General features: G+C 51.5%; 1 protein-coding gene across 2 annotated transcripts; it reads left to right on the plus strand.

Annotated features, from left to right (window-relative positions):
* The first annotated feature begins 486 nt into the window (after positions 1 to 486).
* Positions 487 to 18,547, plus strand: STRIP1 (striatin interacting protein 1). Of its 2 annotated transcripts, XM_007169444.3 has the most exons (21): positions 487 to 690; positions 3,170 to 3,239; positions 3,985 to 4,059; positions 4,527 to 4,661; positions 4,759 to 4,879; positions 5,661 to 5,729; positions 6,731 to 6,837; positions 6,946 to 7,073; positions 8,339 to 8,521; positions 8,911 to 9,128; positions 10,125 to 10,190; positions 10,292 to 10,355; positions 11,467 to 11,538; positions 12,027 to 12,101; positions 12,299 to 12,396; positions 13,698 to 13,824; positions 14,038 to 14,138; positions 14,908 to 14,974; positions 15,515 to 15,619; positions 16,266 to 16,470; positions 17,659 to 18,547. In XM_007169444.3, the coding sequence occupies exons 1-21, from the start codon at positions 511 to 513 to the stop codon at positions 17,904 to 17,906; spliced, it is 2,514 nt and encodes an 837-aa protein (XP_007169506.1). In that variant the 5' UTR covers positions 487 to 510; the 3' UTR covers positions 17,907 to 18,547. The 2 variants fall into 2 exon arrangements, with proteins under 2 accessions (XP_007169506.1, XP_007169507.1); XM_007169445.3 differs by lacking the exons at positions 487 to 690; positions 3,170 to 3,239; positions 3,985 to 4,059 and adding an exon at positions 4,103 to 4,213.
* Positions 18,548 to 19,267: the final 720 nt, after the last annotated feature.

A 19,267-nucleotide genomic window follows, 5' to 3' on the forward strand; every position in this document is an offset into this window, starting at 1 on the left:
TTGTCCCCCATTCTATCGCACTGCCTGGAGCCTAGGAGGCATATCATTAAATGTTTGTTGAATGAATGATTAATTAATGTTAAAACTGTAATTGTTTCATTGATTTACTCATTTGTTTCCCACATCGCCCCCACGTGAATGTAATCTTCGTGAAGACTGGGATCGTGTCCATTTTGTTCACTACAATACCCCCGACAGGGCTGTAAAAGTGACAAGTGCAAAGCAATGTTAAAGGAAGGGGAGGGGCACTAAACTGACTGAAGGGGCTAAGGGAACCTTCACAGATAAAACGACCTCTAAACTGGAAAAGAAACAGGGTAGAAACTAAAAAGACGTAGAAGGACTAGAGTCCACAGAGGAAATCTCGCGAGGTGTTGGGCAGCCAAGATGGCTCTGCCGTTTGCCGCCACACTTAATATGGCGACCAGGGAACGTTCCAGGAGGAAATCACGCGAGAGTTGCATCACCGCTACAGTCTGTGAATTGAGCCGGGGGTGTGGAGCAGCCAAGATGGAGCCGGCGGTCGGCAGTCCCGGCCTGCTGATCATGAACAACAGGCAGCCCCAGCCGCCGCCACCTCCGCCGCCCGCAACGGCGCAGCCTCCTGCTGGGGCACCGCGGACCGCTGGGAGCCTCCTGCCCGGGGGCAAAGCCCGAGAGTTCAACCGCAACCAGCGCAAAGACTCGGAGGTCAGGAGCTTCGGGGGGCGAGGCTAACACCAGGCAGGCGGCGGCGGGGGGTCCGGGCCCGGGGCCACTTTCGGGTCCAGGCTGGGTTTCCCGGAGGGTTCGGCAGGGGAGTTGTCATTTACAGCGAAAAGAGCAGGAAGCAAGGCTGGCATTCCCCGAGGCCGGAGGCGTGAAGGCGGGGTCCCCTCCCGGAGCTTCGCAGCCCAGGAGATCCTCCCCGAGCCGGTGTCCGCTCGTTCGCTCCTCTGCGGCCGGGGCTGTGAGCGCGACCTCCGGGTCCCAGCCCCTGGGGAATCCGCCCCCTGCCTCAGTTCAGGGGTGAAGAGTCAGTGGTCTGCGTGCGCTCCAGAGGGCGGGGCGGCTGCACCCCCAGACCCCCTAGTCATCTCCGGCTTCTGGTCGCGTGGGTTCCGCGGCGGACGGCGTGTGTGGGCAGGGAAGGGACTGGCGAGGGTTGGGAAGGCACCTGGAAGACGGACGGAGCTAATTAGCACTAATAGTATACACTGTGCGCCTCGAGGTTGCGAGAGTAGGAGGGGGAGCTGTCCTGTTCTCTCTGACCTTAGCCACTGCGGGTTCAGGCCACGGTTTGACAGTGCCCGGTGGTGGGTGTGCCCAGTGCGCCCGATGCTGAACTGTTAAAGATTAGAAATATATATTAAACATGCGTTAGGGCTCAGCATCCCTCTTCTCTTGCTAGTGGGCTGTTCCTCCCGTTCCGGAGACACAGTAGTCGGGAGCTGACTAGTCACCTCACCCCGAGTTAAAGAATTACTCCCACTGCCTCCGTTGTAGAATTCATGAATGAAGACACGCACGTCGCAGCGCTTTAGGGCTTCTTAATCACCATGTTCCCAGAGCACTTACTGTGAGGTTTTCTTCACCTGAGAGGACTCCGAGGCTGATTAGCAGTCAGGTGCTTATTAATGAGAGGGAATTCCTCATTGTCCAGACATAATGTACCAGGTCATACCAAAGAGTGATGATGCCATCTTTAGACATGTGAAATCAGTTCCTCTCAAGCTTTTGGGTTTTTGTTGGCAAGAGCAAACCTCTGATAAAACATCAAAATTTGGCAAGTTCCAGTCAGAGACACTTTGAGCTTGAAGTGAATTATTTGAAAAAGCAATGAAACTGACTTTTTAGTAGCCCTTGCATGGTGGGCTTATTGCACATCAGTGGCGACTTCTTAATAATTTTTCAAGTATGGAGGATTATGAAAGTGGTAGGGGTGAATCCACTTTCATCATGAGAGGAGTCCTAGTTCTAAAATAGTTTAAAAGTTTCCTAAGTGGCCATTAAATGCACTTGCTCTTTCTGCCCTTTAATTTCTATATAGACCCAACACGTGGAAGGTCAGTCAGAGAACACATTTAAGCTGAGAGACCTGCCTAAATCTGTTTTCTTACAGATACTGATGTGGCTCTTTCTTGAGTCATAGCTGAAATCAGTAGGCTGGGAGCATGAGGAATGCCTGCAGGACAGGGAGGCAGATATTTGATAAGAGTCCACTGTGTGCTACACAGTTTTGATTAGTCCTTAAAAACCTTCAAGATAGATTTCTGTCATCCTCATTCCATAAATGAAGACACTGAAGCTCAGGAACTTATGAAAGTGTGCACTCTGTTGAGTCGAATAAGGAGTAGAGTTCTTCATGTTATTCACTGTTTGTGGGTATGGTGTATCATTTTGTGGGTGGTCTTTGTCTTCCCAAGTAAATTGTAATTAAGTTCGAGGACTACCTTTCTCTTCGCCTCTTCTCTTTTCCCAGAACAAGGCTTCCAAGATGGTGCGTTCTCAGTACTCACCTATCCCCAGCAGTAAAAAGATTCTCTTTGTCATAGTCTCTCCTCTGTGTGGGAGGGAACCTATTTCTGTTTAGCCGCTGCCTTCTCTGTCAGTTCTCACTGAAATTTGAGAGAAGGGCAGGAAGGCTGAGGGTGTCAATACTCATTTTGTTCTGAGCTATTGATAGCCCACTAGCCAGAAAGAAATGAGGCTTCCAAAATCTTAGCACCATGTGGAATGGTCATTTCACTGCACAGAAAACATGGAAGCTTTAGTGTTCATTCATCCAACAAGTATTTATTTGGGTATAAGCTATTCATTCATTCATTCAGTCAGTCAGTCAGTCATGCCAAGTAGTGTGCTGGGCATTGTGGAATCATTGGTGAGCAAAATGGACAAAATTCCCACTCTCAGGAAACTTGGCAGTCTCATGGAGAGGCAGACACTAAACAGATATACATGTGCATATATGATTATGAATTATGCTAAGTGCTGTGCAGGAGCAGTGCAAGGTGCTCTGAGAGGGCTTGTTAGGGAGACCTGAACTTCCCAGGAGACAAAATACTGGGATACAACATTAGAAAAGTGGAGGCAAGGACGTCCTGTAACACAACAGTGTCTCTGGAAGCATATGTGTTTGTTCCTTTGGAAAACACAGTGATCTTTTGCATAACTCTCCTTTTCTCAACAGGGCTATTCCGAGTCTCCAGACCTGGAGTTTGAGTATGCTGACACAGACAAGTGGGCTGCAGAGCTCTCAGGTAAAGCACAGGCCTTCCTATTATTGGGGAGTGCTTTTTTTCCTTATTGGTCTTTAATAAAATTAGGAGTGAGTGTCATTTTGGAGTTCATTTTTTCCCCCTAGATAGTCCTAGTAGTGATGTGTATATGTAAAACATGTTAATTATTGGATTCAAGCCCTTTGTATCTCATAACTTCGGCTTGTCCTTTACTTTTATGAAGCGTCTCTGCATGATCAACTTATTTGGCTGTGGCCCAGTCCCAGTGTGGACATTGATGTTCCTTGGCCATATGCAATCCCCCTGACAGTGGTCTCTCCTAGAGCAGGGGTCCTGAGGAGTGCCAGCAAGTGTGCCTGCATCTGTGCCCATCTGTCGCTGCCACTGCTGCTCACGTGTAATATGAAGTCAGCCTGAGCTGATTCTCATGCCTCCATAGCACAGGCCCTATTCTCAAGCCACTTGACAGACACACGTTCACGGTGGCGGTCAGCCTCTGGCATGGCATGGTGGGGTTGATGCACGTCGGACTGGAAATGCCTGGCTTTATGCCTAACTGGCATCTGGTTATCGGCTGCAAGGGAAGTCAGCATTCTCTCCTTTGTGCACATCAGAGCACTAAGACCCCTTTAGTAATTAGACAGCAGAGTCCAGGAGTCACTGTGACTCAGGGACAGAGCTGGGCCTAGAAGCATACCTTCTCTGCTGCATGTGACACCTGCTGTAGGACATGGACAAGGAGATGATGACACTTTGTTCTTGACAGAGCTTTACAGCTATACAGAAGGGCCAGAATTCCTGATGAATCGAAAATGCTTTGAGGAGGACTTCCGGATGCACGGTGAGACGATTCCCCCCGCTTCTTGGCTCTTTCAGCTTGCATCATGAGAGCTCTGCAGGGCTTCTCTTAGTCATCTGAATGACCTAAGTCATCCTGGAGTGGCCTAAGAAACCTGCTGAACCATGATTATTCAAGGCCAGATGTGACATTTAGGGTGAGCTTGCAGGTACTCTGGTGGGGCCTTTTCAGAATGTGAGTATTGGAGGGAAAAAACTTTATGTGATTAAAATTGCACCCAAAAAAGCAGTGTTTCAGTCTGGAAATTCAAATTCATAGGGCAGCAGTGTTTCAGTCTGGAAATTCAAATTCATAGGGCAGCAGTGTGTCCTCATCCCTTATATAGAGAGTAATTTATCTTCCTGAGTGTTCTGGTTCTGTGGCAGTCCTGAATTTGATGGGTTAACATGGTGTCCGCCCCACGGTGAGGATATTTTGGGCTCCAGTGTAAGTTGTCTCTTGCCCGGCAGTGACAGATAAGAAGTGGACTGAGCTGGACACCAGCCAGCACCGCACCCACGCTATGAGGCTTCTGGATGGCTTGGAGGTCACTGCCAGGGAGAAGAGGCTGAAGGTGGCTCGAGCGATTCTCTACGTCGCCCAAGGTCTGAGTGGACACCCAGGGACCCCAGCACCCACTTCAGTGATGCTGCCCAGTCAGATATGGACAGGGGCTCAATGAGCTGTGCCCTGTGTTTGCAGGCACCTTCGGGGAGTGTAGCTCGGAGGCAGAGGTGCAGTCCTGGATGCGCTACAACATCTTTCTGCTCCTGGAGGTGGGCACATTCAACGCTTTGGTGGAGCTTCTGAACATGGAAATAGAGTAAGTTCTTCTGAGGGGCTGAAGTAGGGAAAGGGCGGCGGAGGGACAGAGCTTGCAGAACTGGTTTTGAGAGGGTTATGTGCGCCACATGGGGTTCTGTTCTAACCAGCCAGGTTGAATAATGGGAGATGCTCACCCAAACGTTGAAGACCGGTGAGGGGCCTCGCAGCCCACTAACACCAGAGAGCTCGCCAGACACTGCAGCTCCTGCCCAGGCCCACAGTGCCCCTCAGAAAAATAAAAAAGCCATCTCATTTTGAACCTTCAGGCTCCATTGTGTGTGCACCGCAAGTTTCCCCTCAGCAGGAGGCCAGGCACAAGTCTGACACATGGGCTCAAACAAAGCCTGCTCTAGCCTGTGTCTCCACTAGTCCTTTGTTTGGTGGACAGGTCAGCTGCTGCTCATCTGAGGAAAACACCATCAATAATAAAAGCACTCATTGCGTGCTTATATGTCCCAGGCATTGTTCTAAGGACACTACATGTACTAATTCATGTCAATGAATTAGCTGCTATTACCGTCCCTATTTTGCAGATGAGGAAACTATGGCACCGAGAAGTTGAGTGCCCAAGGGCACGTAACTAGTAAGTGTTAGAGCCAAGATTCAAACCTTGGCAGTCTGGTCTCGGGCTTGAGTCCTTACCCTCTGGGTCCTGTGGGTTCTTCTGCAATCTAAGCGCATAGCATAGGGTTTTATCCCCCTGTTGGGCGGCACTTGTCGGGGGAGCCACTTCTCCTCCTTCCCGGGGGAGGGCACTGACTCTCGCATCTCTCCTGCAGCAACAGTGCCGCCTGCAGCAGTGCGGTGAGGAAGCCGGCCATCTCCCTGGCTGATAGCACGGACCTGAGGTGAGGCGAGCAGCAAGCCCGGGCTCCCTGAGCTCTAGCTGGAGAGCGAGGGCAGGGCAGGGCATGGGCGGGCACCTTTGGGTTTCCTCGCTGTGTGTGCTCACCCTCTGATTTGCAGGTGTGATGGACTCAGTGTGATCAGTGGGCCCTACTGAGGGCTCTCCCTAGGTGGGGCCCTGGGTTGAGACTCCCAGCGGAAATCCAGGGTGAAGATGCTTAATAGAGCCACAGTGAAATGTGGCCTCCTGCCCACACCGCTGCTGGGAAACCCGGTGGAGTGGCATTTTGTATTTGGACAAAGCACATGAGGTGGCTCCTTCTGCTTCTGCCTTTCCGTGCACAGCTTGATGCCTGTCTGTATGGGGTTAGTCCTGACAACTTCATGACGTTTCCTGGCTGTGCCGGAAGTAATAGCAACTGCTAAACAACAAGATCACCTTCCCATTTTTGTGAGGATTAGAATCTGACTCTTTTTGTGAATGTGGAAGTTTTCAGGTTAGATGTTGGTGGTGTTCCCCACTGTAGTTAGGGTCCCTGGCCGTCGCCCTGCTCGCTCCTGATTTCCCCCTCCGTCATGGTAAACACTTCCTTGCTCTCACCTTGATCATCCACTGCTTTGTCTCATCCAACACTGGCTTCCATAGCTCACGCCTGCCTCTGTGTTTTTCTCATTCTGGGAAGCTTAGGGTAGTAAGTGCTTTTGGCCATTCTTGTTCATATCCATCCATTCAGCAGCCACTTATTAAGCACCTGCTTTGAGCAAGCACTTTGCTAGAAACGGAAGACGATCTGGTCCCAACCTTAGCACCAGAGACAGAGGAGGAAGCACCGCAAGGTGCTCTGTGGGACTCTTGAGTTTTTAGTTTTTTCTACATTACAGCCCTCCCCCCCAGCCAGCCTTGGTGCGCAGGCCTTTCTCGTGTCGTGTGGGATGTGAGGAAGCCCGGGGGTGCTCCCTTGACCCCCCATCCTGCTTCATTATAGCTGGCTCTTGTCGCCAGGGTCTTGCTAAACATCATGTACCTGATTGTGGAGACCGTTCACCAGGAATGTGAGGGTGATAAGGCCGAATGGAGGACAATGCGACAGACCTTCAGGGCTGAGCTGGGTAGGACTCTGGGGATCCTGGCTTGAGGCCCTGCCTGGGAATTGAGGCTGGAGGGCTTTGGGAGGGTCCTGTTCCTGCCTGTGGTCCTGATACCTTTGTGTACCCCAGGTTCCCCTCTGTACAACAGCGAGCCATTTGCCATCATGCTATTTGGGATGGTAACCAAATTTTGCAGCGGCCATGCCCCTCACTTCCCCATGAAGAAGGTTCTCTTGCTGCTCTGGAAGACAGTACTCGTGAGTGCGTCCTTGAAGGGGAATTCCCGTGCTAGGGGACAGGGCAGGAGGGAGAGTTGTCACTGTATATCCTTTTGAATATTGAATTATATGAATATATAACTGCTTCAGTTAAAAAAAAATTCTGAAAGAAGATTCCTGAAAGGCGATGACAAAAAAAGTGTCACTTTGGCCTCACTGCAGCCAAAGGGGGCTTGGCCTTTGAATCAGAATAGATTGTTGGCTCCCTGGTTCCTGGAAGCTGTTTTCTGCTGTCATAGGACACGTCTCTCCAGGCAAGCCGCTCTTGAACCTGGAGTTTTAAAGTGATTTGAGGCAAAATTAGAGCTGGTATAATTGGGGCCCCCTCAGTCAGATGTCACTTGAAAGAAGAAAGAGTGAGACCTGTGCCTACATTTTCCTCAGGGTATGGTGTGAAAGCTGACTCTTTTTCTAGCTAGTGAAGGGGTGGGTCCAGGAGAGTGGGCTGGCTAGCACCCTTGGCTTGGGAGCCATTGTCAGCAGCCAGGCCCAGGCCAAACCAGGAGCCCTTCCCTCCAGGAGGAATGACCTGGGAAGACAGCAGAGCTGGAGTCTGGACTCCTGCTCTTCCTGGGACTCACCTTCCCCTCTTTCAGAAGGGGCCAGCTCTGCGGAGCCAGGGCTCAGTGAGGTCAGGCCTCTTTAGAGTGCGCTACACATTTGATCTTGGCTGGATAAGCCTGTTGATTCCCCAGGAAGCCTCACTGAAGCTAGAGAGGAAAGCTGAATTGCTCAGAAACAGTGAAACTAAGCAGCCTAAAATTGCTGAACGCTGCTGAGGTTTTGCTTCTAGGGGGATGTTTAGATGAAGGTGGGTTTTTATTTTTTTGTTTGTTTTTTAATTTGAACATCCAACAGTGTATTCCCAATTTGGCTTTGAAAGACTGGCATGTACAGCTTTTGAAGCATTTGAGTTCCACCTACTTTTCTAGGAGCTTGAAGGGTTAAGCTCTTCAGATAGCCTTTGTCTCACTCGAGGGTCTGTTGTACACACGGAGGTAGGTGTGCCAGGTGTGCCTCTGCGCTAGGCTCAGTCAGCCTGCGCGTCTCCACTCCTTGCCCCCTTTGCTCCTCCCCCATGCTGATGTCGCTCGTTTCTCCTGGGGGTGCATTCAGTCCCTTGTTCAGAGGCTGTGTGGGTCTCTGTAAAGATACGGGTCACAGTGTCACAGATGCTTTTGAGCCTGACACAGGGACCCGCTTACGGACATGTTGTCCCGGCTCCGTGCCTGTCTGTGACACAGTGCACACTGGGCGGCTTTGAAGAGCTGCAGAGCATGAAGGCCGAGAAGCGTGCCATCCTGGGCCTCCCCCCGCTGCCTGAGGACAGCATCAAAGTCATCCGCAACATGAGGGCCGCCTCTCCGCCAGCCTCTGCCTCTGACCTGATTGAGCAGCAGCAGAAACGGGGCCGTCGGGAGCACAAGGTGAGGGCGACAAGGTCCCTACGACTCCTGATAGTTCTCAGGGTGCACAGGTGCAGTGGCATAGTCACTGGATGCGCCCCAGGTTGTTGGAAGGTTGTTGAAGTCCCCTCTGATCAGCAAGTCAGAATGAATGCCTTTAGGGCAGGGACACTGTGTCCCCAGCCCAGGGCCCAGTTTATAGTGGGCACTCAGAATGTGGCACTTTTGAGGAACTTGGGCAAGGACTGATTTGTCACTTGGGCCCAACCTTGACTTCCTCTCAGGTTTTTCCACTGCTCCTGGCTCTCTTCCTACCACCTTTCTGTGTGATCACTTCTTTAGCCTCTGTGCCCCTTTTTATCTAGTTCGTCAGTTGGCTCTTGTCTGCTCTCCCGTCCCTCTGCTCTCAGGCTCTGATAAAGCAGGACAACTTGGATGCCTTCAACGAGCGGGATCCCTACAAGGCTGATGACTCTCGAGAGGAGGAAGAGGAGAATGATGACGACAACAGTCTGGAGGGGGAGACATTCCCCCTTGAGCGGGATGAGGTGATGCCTCCACCACTGCAGCACCCCCAGACTGACAGGCTTACCTGCCCAAAGGGGCTCCCGTGGGCTCCCAAGGTCAGGTGAGTCTCAGACCTCCGCAACACTCTTTGCTCCTGAAACCAGTGTTGTCACATCCCCACGCCTGGCACCGGGCCTGAGTTGTCACATGAGGTCCTGTGCAGGGCCATGCTGGCCTTGGCTCTGCGATGAGCTTCTCTTAAAGTGCCCAGTGCTGGCCCTGGGGGTGTCAGGGTGCTGGCCTTGCACAGAGAGGCCCTTACATGGCTCTTGAGTCAGTAACGTGGGTTAGCTCTTGGTTGGACATGATACTAGTGAAAGGGAATGGGAAAAAATTAAAACAAGGACATTTAAGTGAACCCATCTCCACCCACCCTGGGGTTGTATATGATTTTTGACAGAAAATTATAGATTAAGGAAGAATTTCTTTGGAACCATAATTAAGATGTTTGAGATATATGTGTGTGAATCAGTGGATGTCAGGGTTCCTGGATGTATATAAATGGTATCTGTTTGAAAGGGCACCAACTTAAGAAAGAGATGAACATGTGAAAAGATATAGGGGTCATTTTCTTGATCCAGGTTAAAGCCCCAGTTTTCAGTGATCTGTGATGGGAATACAAAACAAGTCATCAGAAAATGCAAGCTAGCCTGATTGTCTGAGACAGGACAGTATGACTCATGAAAAAATCAGTAGCTTACAGCTCTAATTGTAAAAATTGTAAATATCTGAGAAATTCTGTTGTGACAAACTTGTTATTAATATCTGAATAAAGTATGCTTTTAAGTTTGATGTATCACCTTAATTTTATGAATAAACTAGTTACACATAATACATTTTTAGATTATTGATCCAACAGCATTATGAAGGACCTTAAAATAGTCTGAAGATTTCAGTTCTTTGTTTTTTTATTTTCTTTTTTCCAAAAAGAAAAACAATTGTGGGAGACTTTTTCTTTTGGCTTCACAGTTTCTGGACATTGTGTGTTTTCTGTGTTTTATTCACCATGATGCCTTGAGATAACATTTAAGAAAGCCGCAGTCTTTTCCTTTGGCAGAGAGAAGGACATTGAGGTGTTCCTCGAGTCCAGCCGCAGCAAGTTCATAGGTTACACTCTGGGCAGGTGAGTGTGATCCGAGTTCCTTTTGAAGAAAGGTAGTGGGGTCACCCAGCCTTTGGTGTTTGGAGACCCAGGCCTAACACAGGGCCTTTGTTATTCTCCAGTGACACGAACACAGTGGTGGGGCTGCCCAGGCCAATCCACGAAAGCATCAAGACTCTGAAGCAGGTAGGTGGCTTTGGGTGAGCTTTTGGCCTAGGTTGGTCCCAAGTGAGTAAAGTGAGACCAGCCCTTTGGGAGAAGCCTTTTTAGAGTTCTGTCCGCCTGAAGGAACTGGGGGTGGAGGAATAGGTGGACAGTGGCAGCGTCCTTTAAAACAGTTTTTCGTGCGTTTTACTTATTTTAACTGAGCTTTTGTTGGGCACTTACTGGGGGTTCATGAAAGATTATATTACCTGACAGTTGGAGTTTTAAGGGGCTTAGTAAATAGCCTGCCTTTTCCTTGCCCAAGTCCTAAGGCAGTTGAGTTAGGGGAGTAGGCAGAGGGAGATTGAAATGCCAGCTTTATTGCCCATGGAGTGATTGGAGAATGAGGCATGAGAACACAACAACAATAGGTGTCCGGATACCTCACTTCCAGAGTTAGGCAGACTCGCCTACCCAGACCAGGCAGTGCTAGAACCCTGCTGAGCCTGGTCAAGGAGCAGAAGAGTTTACAGGCTTTTCTTTTTTCTGAAGAGAGAAGAGAAAGAGGGGCTGAGACTGTCCAGTTCCTCCTCCCGTACTCGCCAGTCGCCAGTCCGGGAGGGGAGGAGTGAGTGTGGGGGAGGGGCGGGGAGGGACCAGGAGTGCTCTGTGCACTCGGGTCCCTCCACCTGGGAGGAAGCAGCACGAGTGGGGAAGAGGTGTGGCCCCTAATAGCATGTCTGGAATGTAAATGTTTATATGTTTTTGAAATACATTTTTGAAATTTGTAGTACCAAGTGGGCTTCATGCAGGGGCTTTTTGAGCATTTGAGTACTTGATTCTGAGTACTTGGGTACTTGATTCTGCTTTTGTTTTCCTCCTGTCATTGTCACTGTCTGAAAACCCCCTTTTCTCCTTTAATTTGCTTTTTTTCTGATCTATTGTGTGCTTTTTTACACTGGTTTTAAGAGATAGGTGCCCACTTAGAAAAATATTTCAGGTTTGGGATTTCAGTTCGGGGTCTGTATGGTGACTTAGCGCTCTTTGAGAAGATGGTGTTTGAAGAAAATTGTGTGGAGTCTTTGCCAGGTGTGGGCATTTGGCCAGAGAATGAAGGGTGTTTTCCCCAGCGCCTCTTTCCCTCTCTCTCCAGCACAAGTACACATCGATTGCAGAGGTCCAGGCGCAGATGGAGGAGGAGTACCTTCGCTCTCCTCTCTCAGGGGTGAGTTGGAGGCCTTCCTCGGTCCGCAGGATCCCAGCTGTTCCCAGCACTGTGCTGGGCCTAGACCGCAAAATGCCCCAGGCCTGCCCTCCACAAGCTCCCCGTCTGGCTCCCGCTGCAGGGCTGGCGAGTGTCAGGAACAGGGCTTAAGAGCACAGACTCTGGGCCGGCCACCTTCCTCTGAATCCTGGCTCCACCACTTAGTGGGTGGCGACCTAGGCAAGGTACTGGCTCTCCGTCTGCTTTCGTTTCCTAGCCTGTTAAATGGGAATGACAATAGTGCCTTCTCCATAGAGTTGCAGTAAGGATTAAATGTGTTTTTACAAGTAAAGTGTCTGGCATGTTGTATTATTCAAGGTTTGCTATCATTATCATCATTTACATCCATACTTACAGATTCTCCTCCAGCCAGCCAGCAAGCTGGCTCAGGAGAGCATCGTCAGGACCGGGCTTTGTATTTGTACCCATTGTACCCATTTTGTTGAAAGGGAGAAGAGGAAGTCGAGCAAGTCCCTGCAGAAACCCTCTACCAAGGCTTGCTCCCCAGCCTGCCACAGTACATGGTGAGTGCACTTCTCCTGAGTGCTCGACCTGCCATGGGGTCCCCTCCCGACAACGCTGGCCTTGAGAGCATGCCCGCCAGTGTCCTTTAACCCCTCCTTCTGCTGCCTGAGCACCTCCAGAAGGACCACCTCTCAGGGCCTAGTGCCGCCCCTGGCCTCTCTCACCCATGCCGTGTGAACGGTCTGCTCCTCCCCAGATTGCGCTGCTGAAGATCCTGCTGGCCGCAGCCCCCACCTCAAAGGCCAAAACAGACTCAATCAACATCCTAGCAGATGTCCTGCCTGAGGAGATGCCGTGAGTATCAAGTCTTGAGTATTGAGTGTGTATGGTTTCTAGGAATGGAGCAGGTCAGGGGCAGAAGGGTAGAGGGGAAAGGGGAAGTGTTTGCCTTTTGGTCCCACTGTTTGCTAGCTTGTTTGCTGTTGTCATTCTTTGTTTTTGTTGTTGTTGCTGCTGCTGTTGTTTTGGCTCAGCTTCTCTGCAGATTAAGCTTAGGGTATTCCTGGCTCAGAAGAAAGAAAACGTACTGGGTGAAATATTTAGTTTTACTGCTTGGGGAGGTGGCTTAATCTGGTTGGCCTGGATTCCAGTGTAGACTCTGCCACTGAGTGAATATCTGAGTGAATTGGTGAAAGTCACTTCCTCCTCTGTAAAATGAATCGGACTGTGTTTGACATTTCCCCAAAGGCTCCCTTGAAAGCTATGTGATTGGGACATCCAGGACATCCAGTTTTAGCTTCTGGACAAAAATCAGCCAACAGCTGGACCTGAGCTGGGTGTAGATTCTTTCCTATTTGCCAGTGAACTGGCATGCAGAATATTTTTGAATGTCTCAGGGTGATAGTAAAATCCTCAGGGGTTCTTCCTCCCTGGGGCACTGACCTCATCTTTTTGATGTGAGAGTACAAACCAAGATCACGTTGTGCTTTGAGAAGGACCTGGGCATTTGATCTCCTGCCTGCCTACCAGTACCACCCAGCTCTGAGGCCAGTTCCCTGGTGGGTGGGCCCCTTGCGTCTGGTGTGACAGCCAAGTGAGGGAGGAGGCAGGGTTGGCTAACACCAAAGGGAATGTCATGGAGCACCAGGCCATCGTGATGGTCCTTAGGAAAAGGACTCCACAGTCAAATATTGATCTCCTCTTATAAAGATTTATAGTGAGAGCTCCTAAATTTGCGAGAAACTGATTTAAGTAAATGCTTCCTAAATTTATCTGACTCCAAAACCCCTTTTCCCCATAATATGAAACATCTCAGTATACTGGTATTCCACAGAACACACTCTGAGGAACACAAGTTCATATGGTGGCAGAAGCTTAGGGGAGATCTTGAGATGAGAAGTTCATTTTTGGAGGAAAAGCAAAGAAGTAGGCTAAGAATGTGTTTGGGGCATCACAAGGAAGAAATCAGTTGTGCTGAGCTAGATTGCTTGGAAGGTGTGTGGATGGAGCTGGGCCTAACCTCTGAGATGTCCGTAGGGTGGGGGTGAGGTGGGAGCTTTGCCCAGGGAAGGCTCAGGAATCCCATCTCTCCTGGGACCACCAGAGAGGAGGGTGCTGCACCTGCTGGGGGCCCACCCGCGTGATTGTGCTTCTAGCACCACAGTGTTGCAGAGCATGAAGCTGGGAGTGGATGTGAACCGCCACAAAGAGGTCATTGTTAAGGCCATTTCTGCGGTCCTGCTGCTGCTGCTCAAGCACTTTAAGTTGAACCACGTCTACCAGGTACCTGCAAGCCCCTTCCTTCTGTCCACTGGGCGAGCGCCTCAGGCAGTGCTGCTCCTCTAGCCCCAAAGAACAGAGGCCTTGGCCTTCAAACCTCCTTGAGCTCTGCATGAATGTTCTAAGGCACAGTCCTCCCACCAAGGCCTTTTATCGCTGGAGGAAGGAGGGTGGGGCCCCACGGGGCACGCTTATGTTTTTCCTGTTGCTTTGCAGTTTGAGTACATGGCACAGCACCTGGTGTTTGCCAACTGCATCCCTTTGATCCTGAAATTCTTCAATCAAAACATTATGTCTTACATCACTGCCAAGAACAGGTGATAAGGACCAGGGATCAGGAAGGGGTGGGTATGGCCAGAGGGCAGGGCTCCCAGCTGGCCTCTCCCACTGAGCCCGTTCAGCACCCACAAGCCAGTGCTCTGCCAGGCATAGGACCCAAAGATGAATGAGACATGGGCCCTGCCTATAGAGAACGCCAGTTTGTCAAACCTGAGTCTAGCTAGTCTAGTGACAGGTGACTCAGTCTGTCTTTGCCTGGATGGGAGGGTTCTCATCCTGGGCTCCAATACTGCCCTCACTGCCCTTCTGTGCCCCTTTTTTTTTTTTTTTTTTTTTTGAGGAGACTGGCTGGGCGCTTGCTCTCAAAGGAGTTTGGCCCCGTGCACTGTAATGTCTTGTCCCCACCCCATCACCTGGCGCCAGCTGCGCTTGACATTGATGGCTCCTCAGTGTGATACACCACAAGCTGAGCTGTTAGCCAGACACAGTCTCCAGTGGGGGCTTGGCATAAATCAATTGCCTTGAGAAGTCCGCCCCCCGCTCCAGATTTATTGTTGTGAGGGATAATGTGCTCTCTCCACACCTTACAAGATTACGAGCTTGTCTCTGGCTACAGAGGGATCTTACGAGTTCACTAGTAGCAGGTATCTCCCCGTCTTAGAGCTGGGGAAACTGGGGTGGTGCGGACAAGGTCGGTTACTGCTTCTGCTCCCACGAGTGAGGGAGGGAGGCCAGGAGCCAGCGGCTGCTCCTCCAGACCCCAGCCCTTGCTCAGGGCGGGTGCCTGGGTTCTCTTGCCCTGTGCAGCATCTCTGTCCTAGACTACCCTCAGTGCGTGGTGCATGAGCTGCCAGAGCTGACTGCCGAGAGTCTGGTGAGTAGCTAGCCTCTTCCCCGGCGGTCCCTTTGGTGTGAGGGTTGTGGTGGAGAGCCTGCCTCCCCCTCACAGGGGTAGAGGTTCTTCACAGGTGCGGTCACTGTTGAGTGCCTGGCTTTTGAAGCACTGTAATTGCATAGAAGGGCTGAGGGGCGGACCTTGCAGAGTGGGAAGATTTGGATTTAGGGCTTATTTCAGAAGTGTGGTCTTCAGGTGCTGCCGACCCAGAGCTCACCTGGTCGAGTTGTTTCCCTCTGGGGCCCCAGCTCTGAGGGAGCCTGGGTGCCCCAGGTAGTGGGGGCCGAGGCCACAGCCCCCAATCATGCTCCATGTTTCCTGCAGGAAAATTCTAGGGAGCACCCCTTACCCTCTGCCAGCTTCTGGGATGGAGGTCCCCCTGGGCTGAGGGGAGGAGGGGGTTCCTGGTACACACGTGGAGAGACTGAGCAGTGCTGACGTCACAGATGGGAGGGCCTTAGAAACTGCGGGGCACCTGCAGCTGTGCAGGAGATGATTGTTCCTGGGTTTTCCCTGTAGGAAGCAGGTGACAATAACCAGTTTTGCTGGAGGAACCTCTTTTCTTGTATTAATCTGCTTCGGATCTTGAACAAGCTGACCAAATGGAAGCATTCGAGGACGATGGTGAGTCAGCGCGGTCAGCAGGCATGAATCTTGGAGCTCAAAGCAGCGTGCCAGCCGCCGTCCGGTCCCCTTCACGTTGGAGGCCAGGGGTCCCCAGGGTGGGCTTGGTGCTGCAGCCGCATCCTTCTCACCTGACTCTCCTATAGCCACATCCTTGCATTTTAAGGGCTGATCTCTGGTGCCTTGATGAGTCGAACTGGAAGCTGGAAGAGGCTCAGTCATGCGCTGAAACAAATCTACATATATAGAAGGAATTTTCTGTATCCTCTTAATCTCCACTGGTTCTCCACCAAGGTTCTGAGAGTCTCCTTAACCCTGAGTCTGTGGATACCTTTGGGGTGGGGAGGTCCATGAATCCTCTGAAATTGTGTATATGTGCACATAGGGATATTTCTGGTGAAGGAATTCACCGCTTTCTTCAGATTCCAGAATGACCCATAATTAGGACGACCAACCATCCAGCTGTGCCTGGGACTCCCCTGGTTTTAGCAGTGGAAGTGTCCCAAGTCCCAGGAAACCCTTCAGTCTGGGGAAAACTGCAACAGTTGGTCACCCTGCCCTTAACCCCAGAAGGGACAGCAGCATGGTGGTGGTGCAGGCATTTATTTCTGCCCTCAACGTGGGCCTCCCTTGTAACCCTTCCCAGATGCTGGTGGTGTTCAAGTCAGCCCCCATCTTGAAGCGGGCCCTGAAGGTGAAACAGGCCATGATGCAGCTCTATGTGCTGAAGCTGCTCAAGGTGCAGACCAAGTATCTGGGGCGGCAGTGGCGAAAGAGCAACATGAAGACGATGTCTGCCATCTACCAGAAGGTGCGGCATCGGCTGAACGACGACTGGGCTTACGGCAATGGTGAGGCTCCCCACGAGGCAGGGCAGGGCGGGGCGGGGGTGGAGGGGCGCGGGGAGGTGACAGCTTTCCCTCTAAGCTTCCCTCTGAGTAACCTGGAAGAGCCCAGCTCCTGCTTCTGTAGCATCAGGATGGGAGCCCTGGGAAGGACTTGGAGAAGCTGCCAGGCTTGGCATCTGTGATCATACCCATTCCTCTCTGTGCCTCCCCTCTCCTTTTCCAGAAATTGTCACAAGACTTTCTCTGTCCTCTCGTCCTCTCTCCCCCCTGCAGCTGCCGTGGTTCTGGTCACTGAAATTCTCACAGCTCCTGATGGATTCCCTGCCAGTTCCTTTCTCTCCATCAGTGCCTCAGACTTTGCTCTAGTGATCTTTTTAAAATGCAAATCCAGTGGTGGTTCCTCCCTGAGTAAAATCCTTCATTGGCTTCTGATTTCCCTAAGAATTAGTGCCAAACTCTTAACGTATTTAAGGCCCACACTTTGTCCCTCCCTGTCCTCATCTAATCTGTTCCAGCTTCCCCTCAGCCCAGCTTCCATCACACCTAGGGCTCTGGGCACAGTCAGTGCACATTGGCCATGCTTTCCCCCAGTTTTATACTCTCTCCCGGCAGGGTACTTCCCCGTACCCCCTAATTGTTCTGTATCTGCATGTGTTCCTCCCCTCCCCACCTTGGCCTCCCTGGCAGAGTGGGTCTTCCCGGTGTCCCTTGAGCATGCTACCGCACCCTTACAGTTCCTGGCCGCAGCACCAGGACCATATGGCTGCATCTGCACTCCCAACGCCCTGAATTTGTGCAGAGCCAAGGTGGCCCACAGCACCTGGTCAGGGAACTGAGAGAACAAGCAAATGAGGGGATCTGCAGGTTCCTGCCTCTGATCCCAGAGAGCCAGGGAGAGCATGACTTTGAGAGAAGCATGTTGTACCCCTGGCTTTCCCTCACTGGATCCACATAAACTGCAGTGTAGCCTCTTTCTCCGTAGCTCTGGCTTTTCGCCTTTGACCTGACTTACCTGTGTGTCTAGGAAAGAAGTCCTGTCAGTTTTCCCGAGGATGAGGCTTGGAGGTTTCCTGCTCCTGGTTGACAGTCAACAGTCCAAGCCCAGGCCGGCGTGGCCCTAAGCTGCAGTGAACCCCAGGGGAGCTGTCACAAGGGCTTGGCTCCTAACCATGGCTTCCTGCTTTGTCCTAGATCTTGATGCCCGGCCTTGGGACTTCCAGGCAGAGGAGTGTGCCCTCCGTGCCAACATCGAGCGCTTCAACGCCCGGCGGTACGACCGGGTCCACAGCAACCCCGACTTCCTGCCTGTGGACAACTGCCTGCAAAGTGTCCTGGGCCAGCGGGTGGACCTCCCTGAGGACTTCCAGATGAACTACGACCTCTGGTTAGAAAGGGAGGTCTTCTCCAAGCCCATTTCCTGGGAAGAGCTGCTGCAGTGAGGCTCCTGGGCAAGAGACTGAAAATGAAAGAAGGGGTGATCTCCAGGTACCCCAGGGGCTGTCCTGGTTCCTTGCTGCAGTGCTCCCATCCCCCTCCAGGTGGCAGCACAGCCCCACTGTGCCCTTCCCAGCCAGCGCTGGGCTGGCTGGGGAGTCTGCATCTGACCTCTCATTGATTCCCAGCGTCCTGCTCGGGAGTGGTCATCTCTCTGCTTGGGATCCTCTCTTCCTTCACTCCTCCGCGCCCTCCTCTCTTGGACATAGTTGGTTGCAGCTCATTTGTCATTCCACCGAAGGCTGGGAAAACCTGGGATGGGCTGGGAACCCACTGCATCTGAATTTCAGGGGTCATGCTGACTCTTCCTGAGACACACAAATCCTTGGCATGTCAGCTTGCCAAAGAGGAGGGCTTAGGATTAGAGCCAGGCCAGAAAGTCAGAATCTTGGTTTTGCTTTGGGGGGTTTCTGATGTCATTCCAGCCTCTTGCTAAGTTTCATCCAGAAGCAATTGCAGAGGCTCCTGCAGCTGCCTCAGCAGTTTGGTTTTGGATGGGGTTGGGACAGGAAGAGAAGCTTCCCTTAACCAGAGGTGCCATTTTTTTTTCTTGGTGTGCAAGTTCCTGTAAATATATATGAATCTGCGTGTGTTCTCTTGTGTCATGCTGGGGTTTTTAATGTGTTTGTGTATTCTGTTTACATTAAAAGGAAGCAAAAACAATGCCCATTGCCTTGTCTGCAGGAAATATGGCCCCTGAATATCTCCTCCAGGTCTAGAAAGAGAGTTTTCTTGCCAGCATTGATAGGTCACCCCCTTGTCCCTGCCAAGCTGCCCACCTTTCTCATCTGAGGGGGAAGGGGAGGGGGAGTTGGCACTTACCCCAAGTGTTGTTTCCCCACATCAGTCTGGTTTTGCTCCAGGGCTCCCAGCCCCAGGGCTCTGGGTTGCTGGAGCTGTAAGTTGTCTGCACCCCTGGGTTAGAGGTATTACAGTAGGTGCCCCAGGTTTCTCTGGATCACACCCCTGACCTGGACTCAGCCAAACCAATTTCAGTATTAGGGAGGGAGGGGCCAGGTCAGGGAGGGGGTCGACTGTGCTGGACCCTCACTGGGGCAGATGGGAACTGAGAGGAAACTTAAGTGCCCAGAGGCTGGGGAAGCAGACCATCAGGAGTCCTGGGAAAGGGAGTGTCGGGAGGCCCAGGAGCCCGCGTGGCTGAGGGAGAAGCAACGAACACCTTTGTGGTCGGTGTCAGTTTGAGGCTTCCGGAGCCTGCATCTGGCCTTCAGATCCCTGGACATGTCTGCCTCCACCTTGCTCGATCTTGAGGCTCTGCTTCTGAGGATCTTACCATTCTGATGCT

Source organism: Balaenoptera acutorostrata, chromosome 1 (genome assembly GCF_949987535.1).
Source record: "Balaenoptera acutorostrata chromosome 1, mBalAcu1.1, whole genome shotgun sequence".
NCBI lineage: Eukaryota > Metazoa > Chordata > Mammalia > Artiodactyla > Balaenopteridae > Balaenoptera > Balaenoptera acutorostrata.

Bases quoted from the DNA above. Each gene is read 5' to 3' on its own strand.
- STRIP1 (XM_007169444.3), top strand. From the start codon at position 511: ATGGAGCCGGCGGTCGGCAGTCCCGGCCTGCTGATCATGAACAACAGG. The intron at 4,880-5,660 runs GTAAGTTCTTCT...TCTCTCCTGCAG, and splicing joins CTTCTGAACATGGAAATAGA to CAACAGTGCCGCCTGCAGCA. The intron at 5,730-6,730 runs GTGAGGCGAGCA...TCTTGTCGCCAG, and splicing joins GCTGATAGCACGGACCTGAG to GGTCTTGCTAAACATCATGT.